The 12,961-nt window shown below is 40.8% G+C and overlaps 1 protein-coding gene across 1 annotated transcript in view; it reads right to left on the reverse strand.

The window, feature by feature from the left end:
- ABCA13 (ATP-binding cassette, sub-family A (ABC1), member 13) overlaps positions 1–12,961 on the reverse strand; it is a 502,078-nt gene that overhangs the window by 246,850 nt on the left and 242,267 nt on the right. Inside the window, exon 41 of the mRNA XM_011947569.1 lies at positions 11,615–11,845. Within this exon, the coding sequence (XP_011802959.1) occupies positions 11,615–11,845 (231 nt within the window). The remainder of the gene's footprint in view (positions 1–11,614; positions 11,846–12,961) is intronic.

A 12,961-nucleotide genomic window follows, 5' to 3' on the forward strand; every position in this document is an offset into this window, starting at 1 on the left:
AGTTATCTGAATGCAGGCTAAACATCTAATGTCCTGGCTACACTTTCCAGTTTAAGAAGAATGCTGCGTTTGTGCTTTTAGTATGGAATGACATTATTTATACATACGTCTTCCTCCTCTTTTGGTGGTATTTTCCATCATTGTAACTGAACATAGGCCATAGGCCAATTCAAATGGACCAAATAAGACCTACACCTTCCGACTTTCATACAAAAGAAGTAGAATATTGTTTTCAAGCTTATCTAATGTTTTGAATTTCACTGAAATTACAAGCTTCTCAAGTCAAAGGACAATCAAGTTGGTCAAACTACTCATTAATTTTTAGGTAAATTCATCACACAAAGTAAATAAGAATAAAATAAGAAATGATGAAATTAAGTCTCAAGGACACTAACTAGCATGAAAGTAATTTAAAATGCAACAAAAATATGGCTTTAAAAGCAATACCTATGGCGTATCTACTCTTTCTTTTCAAGGGACAGTAAATTCAAAAAAGTTTTGGGATTCTTCATTTGAGGATCTACGTCTCCTTAATTTAAAAGAGCTTCGAGGTCTAGGCATTTATGACAGCCCAGTGTCATCTCTACACTGACTGTGCTATCAATCCCTCAGCCATGAATCCTATGCCCCATCCTTTTGGGTTCTCTGTTTAAAGGATATTGTCAAGCAGCATGAGACCCCAGATATGATCTACACTTAAAGTGTCAGTTTGATGGATTCTGTCCTGGAGATGGTCAGTGCAAGGTACTTTTTTGCTTAGATGCTAGAGAAATTTATGAAGCTCACCAAATTTTTGTAAGACAAGGACAATGGAACCCAGCTGAGTGATGACTTGAGCAGAGGAAGAATTACCAAACTTGACCTACATGTAACATAAGATGTACTCTTTCCGTTTCCCCAAAGCAATTGTTTTTTAAAGAAGCAGAAGATGAAAACACATGGACAACTTAGATGATAAGAAACACTAGAGCTGCTACTAGCAGTTGCTCTCTCAATATGGGACCTTGGGCAGGGCTGTCCCCTAACATGCTAACACAATGCATGCAGCAAGATTTGATATTTTACAGGAGCTTGTATGATTTCCTATCACTGCTGTAACGAATTACCACAAATGTGGTGGCTTAAGACAATGTATTTAGTATCTTACAGTTCTGGGGGTCAGAAGCCTGATATAGGCCTTATTGGGCTAAAATCAAGAGAGAATACACTCCCTGGACTTTCCCAGCTTCTAGTGGCTGCCAATATTGTTTGGCCAATGGCCCCAGCCTCCGTCTTTAAAGTTCATCTCTCCAACTGCTGCCTCATCATAACATCACCTTCATCCTCTCTGACTTCCTCAATCCCCCTTAGATGTATCCTTTTGATTACATGAAGTCCACCCAGATAATTTGCGGTATCTCCTGTCACAGTCCCATATGGGTAACATTTACAGGCTTCAGTGATAAGGACATGGACATCGCTGGGGGACCATTATCTAGCCTATCCTAGAACTATCACACCGTCAACACACCTTTGAAACAAGGGCTGTTGATTTGAGGTGTCCCTGGAGACTACAGAACAGTAGAAGTTGGAAAGTAGTGTAGAAAATTTTGGAGTCCAACACAAAATGAAAAAAAATCCAGTTTCTGATTTTTGGTCAACTCATTATCTTTTTGGTCTCTCAGTTTGCTTATTCGTACAAGGGGAAGATTAAAAGACATAAGTTATAAAAGATCAATTATAGTTCACACTCAGGCTCTGTGACATCCTACAAGACCTTGTTTTAAACAGAATGCAAAGAATGGGTCACAGCACTCCAGTGGAAGGGCTGATAGCACAGTCAGTGTTTACAAGACACCAGGCTGTCTGCATAAATGCTTAGACCCTGAGGCTGCTCTGAGGTAAGAGGACCTTAGCCCCCAAATGTAGAATCCTCAAAATACTGAATGTATTGTTCTTTAGGAAAAAAAAAAAGAAAACAACAACAACAAACAGGATGTCACATAAAAGAAAAAGGAAACAACTTCTCAAAAATTACCTGTTTCTTTCTCTTCCTTTTCCTTCTTCCCTTTCTTCCTTCTTTCCTTTCCCTTTTTTTTTTTTTTTTTTTTTTTTGGAAGGAAGACACCAGTTTAGGGTTTGGGGCCAACATAAAGTGGCAGCTGGAGTGGGGCAGGTTCCCACAAGAGGGCATGTGACCAGAGCAGCAAGCAGCGTGGAGGCCTTGGAAGATGAGCTGCACACAGGAGGACTGAGGGAAAAGGTAGCATAGGAATGAGTAAGTTGAGTTTCTTGGTATCAGAGAAGGACAGTACCAGTTAGGCAAGAGGAAACACTAAATGAATGCTACGTAATTGGATTGGAATTGGAGATGCCATGTGGAGTTGAACTCCTAGTTTTCTATTTATGGGCAGAAAGAGAAGCAAAAATAGAGGTGGATCTTTTACTTTATCCATGAGGGAACCTCAGAGCAGCAACACCCCAGCCATCATGAGTATATTGAGCAGCCAGGATTTCTTGGAGAAATGGCTGATTCTAGAGCCAGGGCTGGGAAAGAATGGTAATCCTAGAACATCTTGTTTTGTCAGGAAGCAGGAAAATGCTCAAAGAGTAGGAGGCATGAGTTAAAAGGCACAAAAACCAGCATGAAGGACCTCCCACTGGCTCAACTTGGTATGACATGAGCCTCAAAGTAAATAATGACTCTACTGAATTGTAACTCATTGAATAGAATAGGATGCTATGAGTGGCTCCTGATATAAATAGGTCAATGGAGTAAAGAGAGAATTCTTTCTTACTGGACAATGCCAACTAAAACACATAGAAGGAATGATGGGATTAGAAAAATTACCACTTGGCAAGTGCCAGAGTAATAATTTTTAATTCTGGCAATGAACATTAGAAGATGCTGAAACAGGTGGGTGAGAAAAGTGGAATTTAGAGAGTCTCAAAATATATCCTCAAGAAAAAAAGAGAGAGAGAAAAGGAAATTAACTTAAGAGTGGGAAAGCCTGGCAAATACCACTTTCCACTTTACCTGGGATAAAATATCACCCCACTAGCCATGGCGCAGATCAGCCTTGTGCAGCAGGCAGCTAGGAGCAGTAGGGCACAGCATCACCCCTGGAGTATGCCAGCTAAAAATGCATAACCTGAACAATCACAGCAAAATAGGGCAAACTCACATTGAGGCTCACTGTGCAAAATATGTGCTCTGGACTCTTCAAAAATAGTAAGGTCATGAAAGTCAAGGAAACTGAGGAATCCTTACAGATTGACAGTGACTAAAGAGGCACGCAGCTGAGTGCAGCTGGTGATCCTGGACTGGATCTTTTTGCTCTTAGGGACATGAGGGGCACAACTGAAACTTAAATGGGCAAAGATTGTACAGGAATTCTTTTTTCTTAAAAATCATTCTTAAAAAAAAGTCAAAAAAAAATAAAAAAAGATCAAGCCCTACATCTGAGGCCCAGGCTTGACCTCTTAATGCTGCGTAGGATGGTGCAGCTGAGTTCATGCACCCGAGGAACTAGCATCCAGAACCTCCTTGGCAAAGGTACAAAGGGAACCCACTAATCGTATTTAGCAAGCTGGAAGGAAAAAAACTTCCCATCTCAGGCAGGCTCACCAACCTTTCTAAAACATTACTAAAAACTTCAAAATTATTTTAAAAAACACACTGCAAAAATTTACTCTGTTTGCATTATGCCAGAAAGTTGTCTTGGCTTCAGAGATTGCTGCAAATATATTCCATAGGCAAAGCTAAGTCTTCTAGCTCTCTATGGTCCCATCCCACACAAAGTAAACATTGTAACTTGCCAGTATTGTCCTTAGGTCCAAGCATTGGAGTAGAAAGTACAGATGCCTTAATGAAACTGGTAACTATCGTGATTCCATTTTAAATCTTAATTTCACTAGCTTGTAGTAAAGTTTTGGAGATAATAATTTATAGTAAGTGTATTGCAGTTTAGAAATAAAATATGCTTTCTAGCTGAAGAGCTAAACTGGAGAGTTAATTGGCAGGTCCTCCTCACTCCTGTTAAGTCATCAGGCAAAATGCAGATGAAGGAAGAGAAAAGCAGCCTCAGAGGTACAACAGCCATGCTAACTCTGGATCAATAACAGACATGAGAAAGGAAAGTCAATGCCCGCCAAGTGTGAAGAGACAAAATTGGTTGAGATAGACATTTTATAGCCTCTACCAAACAAAAGAAGGTTCTCCAAAAGCCCCAATCTTTATCCAGTTTTAGATACCTTTCTCAAACAGCTCTAAATATACTGTTTATATTTTGTTAGCTCTCATATACATTGTATATATTCCTGATTCTTTGTCCATGGTTGCCCTTAGATAATTTCTTTCTTAGCATCCGTGTGTGTGAGATATGTGGAAAAAGAGAGATACGTAAAATCTAGTAAATCAATATTTACTTACGACCTATTATATGCAAAGCACACACTAAATGTAGAAAGTAGAAATTACTGTAAGCAATTGAAGAAACACGTGCTACATCTCCAAAGTAATTGAACAACTTGTTCTGTTGCTCCTCCCTGACTTATGAGGAGTTCTTGCTGTTCTGGGGGTGACTAACAGCAAGAACATGAATCCTGAATTTAAAAAATTGCAGAGGCAGGTTACATGGAAGAATTATTCTTTTCAGAAGGTAGTAGGGATGAAACTCCTCTGTACTTTGATTGGAGTGGTGGTTTTACAACTCTATACATTTGTCAAACTTGTAGTGGATTTTACTGTAGGAATTTTACATAGGAAGGACATAAACACATATTTTTTAAGAAATGAAGGCAAAGAGGAGAAAGACTGAGATATTTCTGAAAGGAATATGAATGGGTAAAGTACAAATACAAATATTTTGTAACAGAAAGGTGACTATTAAACAGAAATAGAGATATTTAAGGAATATAGCATAATATGGTTTGGATCTGTGTCACCACCCAAATCTCATGTCAAATTGCAATCCCCAACGTCCAAGGTAGGGCCTGGTGGGAGGTGACTGGATCATGGGGGTGGAGTTTTCATGAATGGTTTAGCCCCATCCCCCTTTGGCCGTGTATAGCAAGTGAGTGAGTTCTTGTGAGATCTGGTTGTTTAAAAGTGTGTGACACCTCCCTACTCTCTCTCGGTCCTGTTCCTGCCATGTAAGATGCCTGCTCCCTCTTTGCCTTCCACCTTCCATCCCCAGAAGCAGATGCTGCTATGCTTCCTGTACAGCCTGCAGAACCTTAAGCCGAGTAAACCTCTTTTCTTTATAAATTACCCAGTCTCAGGTATTTCTTTACAGCAATGTGAGAATGGACTAATACATAGCATAAAAAGAATTTTTAAAAGTTATTCTATAATGCAAGGTATACTGTAACATTAAAATATAGACAGATTAAAATACAACAATGTCTAATCTGAAAATATACCACTGCACATATGTTTTGGATATAAATAGTAGAAAAATATTGATCAGTCCTCATATTTATGTCACAGTCTAGCAATATGTAACCTGCACTCAGTGTTAATCATATGATTTGACCTAAACAAAAACTGTGTGTGGAAGATAGGGAAGATAAACCTACTGTAGGGAGGAGAAAAATGAAGTTAACAAAGAGTTCTTAAAACTCAACAATAAGAAAACAAGCAGCCCAATTTTTAAAAAGTGGGCCAGAGACCTAAACAGACACCTCACTAAAGAGTATATTCAAATGGCAAATAAGAATATGAAAAGTTGCTCCACATCATATGTCATCAGGAAAATGCAAATTAAAGCAGCAGTGAGATACCTCTACACACCTATTAGAATGGTAATAATCCAGAACCCTAACAGCACCAAATGTTGGCAAGAATATGGAATAACAGAAGCTTCCATTCATTGCTGGTGGAAACACAAAATGGTGCAGGTACTTTGGATGACAGTTTGGCAGTTTCTTACAAAACTAAAGACACTCTTACCGTATGATACAGCAATTGTAGTCTTAGGTATTTACCCAAGTAAGTTGAAAGCTTACATCCACACAAAAATCTGCACACAGATATTTACAGCAGTTTTGTTCGTAATTGCTAAACTTTGGAAGCAACCAAGATGTCATTCAGTAGGTAAACAGATAAATAAACTACGGTACATTCAGCCACTGGAATATTATTCAGTGGTACAATGAAATAAGCTATCAAGCCATTAAAAGACACAGAGAAAATTTAAATCCATGTTACTAAGATAAAGAAACCAAATTGAAAAGGCTACAAGGGTTATATGATTCCCGACTCTGCAACATTCTGGAAAAGGTAAAGCTACAATGACAGTAAAAATATCAGTGGCTGGGGCTGAGGGCAGGAAGGAATGACTAGGCAGAGCACAAGAGATTTTTAGGGCAGTGAAACTGTTCCATATCATACTATAATGGCAGATCCATGGAATTATACATTCATCCAAATCCACAGAACATACAACAGCAAGAATGAAGCCCAGTGGGCTGGATGGTGATGTGTCCATGTCGGTTCATCAGTTGTAACACATGAGCCATTCTGCAGGGATGTTGATAGTGGAGGAGGCTGGAGGCAAGGGAGGTAGAAGGACACAGAATGCACAAATTGTGCAATTTTGCAATTGAGCACAAATTGTGCTCAATTTTGCTGAGAATCTAAAACTGCTCTTTAAAAAGTTTTTGAAATTAAAATAAATGTGGTGCAGCCTAAGTGATTTGTTCAGGTTGCCCCTGACAGGAAGTGATGAAACATAAATGCAAGTGTCAATGTTCTTGTCCTGACTCCCAGGCCCTTCCCATGGCAACCATGGGTTGAAGAAGATATGGGGCAGCAGGCCAGTTAGGAAATCCTAAATGTGACTAGAAGGCACTGGGTTTCTTTTGAAATGATGAAAAGATTGAGGCACATGAAAAAAAAAGCATCTAGGACACAAATGCATGTTATCATTTTGGGACTCTGTCATTTGACCCCGTCACAGATCTTCAGGGTTATCCCCGTGAACCCAGTAATTGCACTTCTGGGAATCAGTCTATGGAGAAGCTGGAGGACCCTGTTCTTCGGTCTTGTATGGTCTCAATGGCAAAATCAAAACTCTGGAAACAACCAAAGTGCCTTAAAGCAAGGAGGAGAGGAACTACATAAGGACACATTTTTATAAAAGAAATTATGTCACCATGAACATCATGACTATAGGAAAAATAAAAACTGTTCAAGATAAATATTGTGAAATGGGTAACTCAGGACTATAGGAAAAATAAAAACTGTTCAAAACAAATATTGTGAAATGGGTAACTCTTGTTTAAAAAAAAAAAAAGGTATATGCAGTGAGATTTCAAGACTGGTTTAGAATTGGGGGCATGGAAGGGCCGAAGTACAGCAAGCTCTTAACAGGCCCGAGCTCTGTAGAGATGAGAGTGGGGAAAGGGCAGACATCAGAAAGAGAAGCATGGACATGGGTCTGGGGGAAGTGGGAGGCTGGGCCTGTGGCTGGTGGGTGAGGAAGCAAAAGGGAGCAGTCTCTAAACCCCAAGACACACCCAGGTTGCAGCTCCAGCCTTGTCCTCTGTGAGTGCTGCAGGAGGCTTTCCTTGGTCCCAGGGCACTCCCGGGCTGGGGCTCCTCCCAGGGCATCTCATGCAAGTCCCTATCAAGCGGAACGAATGTCGTCTGTCTGTGTGTCACGCGCTGCACTAGAAGTTTCTTCCCTTCAACCCTATGTTGTGGTTCCTTCCACAATTCCCAACCTACAGGTAAGGGTGCCAAGGTAGGGGAGTCATTCTGCAGTGAGAGAGCACCATGCATGATCAAGAATGCAGAGCACTCCCCGTGGCCCTGCAGACTCTGTCCAGGCCCAGCTCTCTCAGCACCCCAGAGGGTGCAGGAGAAAACATGGAAATCCCAGTTTCTATTCCTAGGTGGAACCTATCAGACATAAAGAATTCCTTATATTTAAGACTGGTAGGAGTAATGGTGGCCTCTGTGGCCACAGTGACAGTTCTTTAAGTTCCAACAGGTTGCAGCTTTGTAGAGGCCTAAGTAGATTTTTACATTGATTTATCTAGTTTTTACTAAAATAACACTTATAAAGGAGATAGTGGCTTTAAAAGATTCTGCAGATAATATGAGTAACACAAGCACAGCAAACACGAAACAGCACAGCTGACACTTTCTTACTTCTGTGGGCTCTTCATTTTAGTCTCAGATGTGACTAAGAACTCAGACAGACCTAAAAATTAGGGAGGAAAGCAGGATGTAGGCAGGAAGGAGGAAGGGAAGCAAAAAGAGAGAGGTAGAGAAGGAAGGCAGGAAGGAAGGGAATTACTAAGAAGAATACTGAAGAATCTTATTTACACGTGCTATGGTTATGAATAAGCCTCTCCCTAAATATATGTTTTACCTTGAGATATTATTGATTGGTCATATATGCCACAATAATTAACAAAACATTTTAAAGCTAAGCATCTACGCAGGACATAAAGGCTCTCATCACCAGTTTTTTTGTTTGTTTGTTTGTTTTTTCTGTGATGTTTAAATTCATAAAATATTCAAGCAAAATGTTCCACAAAATTTCACTCTTCTTAATAATAAAAATTAAGAGTATTACCAAGGTTTTCTCTTTTATTAGCAACAAGCAAAATGCCACTTATGTAAAGGGAACACCCACTCTTCCTGTCGCATGTATTCAATTGGAAATCAGTAAATATATTGGAGGTGAACACTCATTGTTTCACTGATAAGTGTGCTTGGTCCATATTCCCACAGGGTCTTCCTCCCTGCCCTGAGAGTCCAGTGAGCTTATGAATATGTTCAATTTATCTATACAAGATGCCATACAACTAGTAAACCACAGGATTAACCTGGTGAATGATTAGAGAGACAGACGCGAACATAACAAGTCTGGGCTTTTTCGTCAATTTCTCTTTATAATCCAAAAAAATATTATTTTATTTTTCTTTTCCAAGTGACCCAGGATGGCAAAACTATCCTCTGGAAGCAGCACATCCTTCTGTCTGTAGGGAAACTGACTCATGCCAGCTGACAGCTCTCAACTATTCAACCGATTAGCTTCCAATATCATATTTGGACTTGTTATTCACATTGAAGAAGACAGTGACAACTGTGGTGCCTGACATAGCTGCATTCAAGTACAGTGCTTTAGTTAGCGGCAGGTCTGTAAACCTACATCTGACTCATGCAATCTGGGGAAAAGAGGCTTAGGAAATTCACTCTTGTTCTACATTGGCCCAGGGAAGACTGCTGTCTCCCAAAAATTCCTAGAGGAAAGGTATCTTTTGGGGGTATAGATGTTATTTAATTCTGTGGTAACGCCAAAGCTACGGCAGCAACATCTCATGCAATCCCACTATAAGTGAGAAAAGCCATTACCATTTTTGACAGATTTGTTCCAGGAATTTAACCATTATTGTTACTCCTTGGGAAACCATGCAAATTGTTCAGATTTTTCCATTTTAAAGATCAAAAGCCTGGTGCCAGGTGCAGTGGCACACACCTATAGTCTCAGCTACTTGGGAGACTAAGGTGGGAGGATCTCTTGAGCCCAGGAGTTCCAGACCAGCCTGAGCAACACAGTGAAACCCTGAACATATATATATGTTTTATTAAATATCTGTATTATATATAATATATGTATATGTGTATATATTATGTTATATATGTATATTATGTGTAATATATGTGTTATTTTATTAAATGATAAAATATTATTTATTTCATAATAAAAATATAGCTGGATGAGTCTTTGGAAAGGTCCAGCACATCATTCACTTAGAAAACATTTATTAAGCAACCACGAGTGCCAGCAACTGTCCTGGGCACTGCTGGTACAGAGGTGGGCAGAAAAGATACAAGCACTCACAGATCTCAGCTTCCATGGGAGAGACAGAGATGCATGCATAACAAGTTGGGAGAACTGTCATGAAGAAACGCTTCAGAGTGCAGTGAGGGCGGGTGGGGGGAACACGGAACAGAATTGATGCTGAGGAATCGGAATCCGCTGCAGAGGCGCCGTTCATGTCGAGACTTGAAGAATGAAAATAGGAGACAGCCAGACAAGAAAAGATGCAATGATCGCATCCTTTGGCTTTAGAAAACAGCTCATATTCATCATGTGTGTTTATTAGGCTGCTTTTTGTTTGTCTCTTGCATTCTAACTTGCTCTATTAAAACGCAGTGGGAATTGATGGACTCCAGTTCTGATGATGCATGGAATACAAAACATCAAACACAAAGGCATGCGCTCATTTAGAGAACTTGACTAACTATCAGAAACCCTAGGTCTAAGCAGAGCTCACCATTTATGACCTTCGTGATTTGAGATAAAGAAGTTAGCCTATGTGAGCCTCAGCTTACTCAATCTTAAAATAGGAATAATAAGTTACAGAGTTTTTGGGGAACCAAATACATTCTATGTATAAAAGCATTTTTGTAATTTTTTTTTATGTTTCACAATCTTTTATGACTATTTATTCCAGACAAAACTTGTGATGGGGGCTATCTACTTGGGACCACACTGATTTATCACACGGAAGATTGCCTTTCCTTCTGCATCACTAACCCAAGGAATCAATTCCAAAACACAACTGAATGTTTAGACTTTGACTTTGCAAATTTTTTAAAATTTTGACTTGCAGCACTTGATTTTTTAAAAATCTGCAACATTTTATATAAATAATAGTAATGCAAAATTAAGGCTCAAATACTGCCCACAAAGAGAGCCAACCTCAAGAACCCTAAACAAGGCTTGCCTTACGTTGGGTCACACAACACAACAACGTTCTCCTGGAGGAAACGCCTATTTCTGCCTGTCGTTAAGTGTACTCTATGAAGAACCTACATGGAGTAGTCTCATCCACCTCAGATCCAGGTAGAGAAAAGTGGGACCTGGGGGATAGGAGCTCACCAGGCATCTGCAGTGTTCCCGTGCTAAACCCGCTCACATTACGGATACCCAGCATGGGGCCAGAGGCTTCCAGACAGAAGCAGAAAGAGGAGGGCAACTCTACATGAAGAATTACAACCAGCAATCATCCACTACTGACAACTGTTTAAACACCTCATGATTCTGAATTAAAGACACCAAGCTTCTTAACTATAAGAATGCTAAAAGAGGCCGGACGCAGTGGCTCACGCCTGTAATCCCAACACTTTGGAAGGCCAAGGCAGGTGGATCACGAGGTCAGGAGTTCGAGACCATCCTGGCTAACATGGTGAAACCCCATCTCTACTAAAAATACAAAAAAATTAGCCGGGTGTGGTGGTGGGCACCTGTAGTCCCAGCTACTCAGGAGGCTGAGGCAGGAGAATGGCGTGAACCCGGGAGGAAAAGCTTGCAGTGAGCCGAGATCGCACCACTGCACTCCAGCCTGGGTGACAGTGCCAGACTCCATCTCAAAAAAAAATAAAAGAAAGAAAGAATGCTAAAAGAACGCCACTTCACTTAAAGGACAATCGTCACCTGTCAAGCGTGTTAAGTTCAGTTATTGGTGTCTACTATGCTACCAATCAGAACCCAAATGTAAATAAAAGTGCACACTTTTCTCCATCCCCTCCCCTTTACCCACATCTCTTCATTTAATGTGGAATGGCCAAAAAAGCATAAATAATTAAAGCATGCTTCAGTTTTCTCAGTACCTCTTCTAAGGTGGTGTCTGAGATCCCATAGCCCATCAGGCGCAGCTGATGCAGGTTCTCATCCAGGGCCTGGAGGAGCCCTTTGAAGCAGGCCTTGTCTGCGTCCTTTGGAATGGCGTAGGTCAGCTCACTTCCACTGCTGTCTTTGAGAAATGCTTGTGGAATATAGATCTTTATCAGGGATGTAACACGAGCCATGTCTTCCAGATCATGGGCCTCCAGAAAAGAAAGCTATCCATAAAAAAAAGAAAAATGAAACCAGTAAGGAATGTTAATCCATATATACATAAATTGATTTCATGTATATCCATAAGCAAATTATTTCAAAACTCCATTTCAAAGCTTAAATGAAATACCACATTTAAGCAATAAGCAACTTCAGACATCTTGTATTTTTTTCTTTCTTTTTAAAAAATATAAATCTGCAGTGATAAACCTGGTGAGGTCACACCCATAATGCCCCCCAACATGCCCATCTTAGCTACTGGGCATGCCATGGCCAGCCTCCAGGGGTTTGTATTCATGAAGTGACCCCCATCCCCTGGGAGGGCCACAAAGAGATCCTGGGCCTAGCATTGAACAGCAGAAAACTGGGTTGAAGGGAATCTTAAAAGGGAGACAAGAATTCTCAAAGAAGAAAGGAGCCACCTGGGGATGATGACATTCATGCTGAATTAGAGAGGAAGCAAACAAGAACCTTGACTCAGAGGTGAGGGAAGACTTGTCATGGGCCACCAAGGGTCAAATACAGTCATCAAGAGTGGAGAGGTGACTTCCCACACACCCTGAATCCCAGACACAGAGTCACTGCTGCCTGCCCCCAGTTGACACAGTTAATGATGACTACAGAAGTGACACAGGTTTGGCCTCCCAGGCCAGACTCCACTTGCTCTATCCCCTCACTACTCTCTTGTATTCTGGCAAAGTTTTAGCCTCCAGGAGGAGAATATCATTATCAAAAAAATATTTCTAGGTCAGGCACAGTGGCTCATGCCTGCAATCCCAACACTTTGGGAGGTCGAGGTTGGTGGATCACCTGAGGTCGGGAGTTCCAGACCAACCTGGCCAATATGGTAAAACACTATCTCTACTAAAAACACAAAAATTGGCCGGGTCTGGTGGCATGTGCCTGTAGTCCCAGCTACTCAGGAGACTGAGGCAGGAGAATCGCTTGAATCCAGGAGGCGGAGGTTGCAGTGAACAGCGAGACTCCAAAAAGAAAAGAAAAGAAAGACAGAGAAGGAGGGAAGGAGAGAAAGAGGGAGAGAGAGAGGGAAGGAGGGAGGGAGGGAGGGATGGAGGGAGGAAGGGAGAAAGGAAGGAAAGAAGGAAGGAAGGAAGGAAGGA

This window comes from Colobus angolensis, unplaced genomic scaffold (assembly GCF_000951035.1).
Source record: "Colobus angolensis palliatus isolate OR3802 unplaced genomic scaffold, Cang.pa_1.0 Scaffold268, whole genome shotgun sequence".
NCBI classification, from domain to species: Eukaryota; Metazoa; Chordata; class Mammalia; order Primates; family Cercopithecidae; genus Colobus; species Colobus angolensis.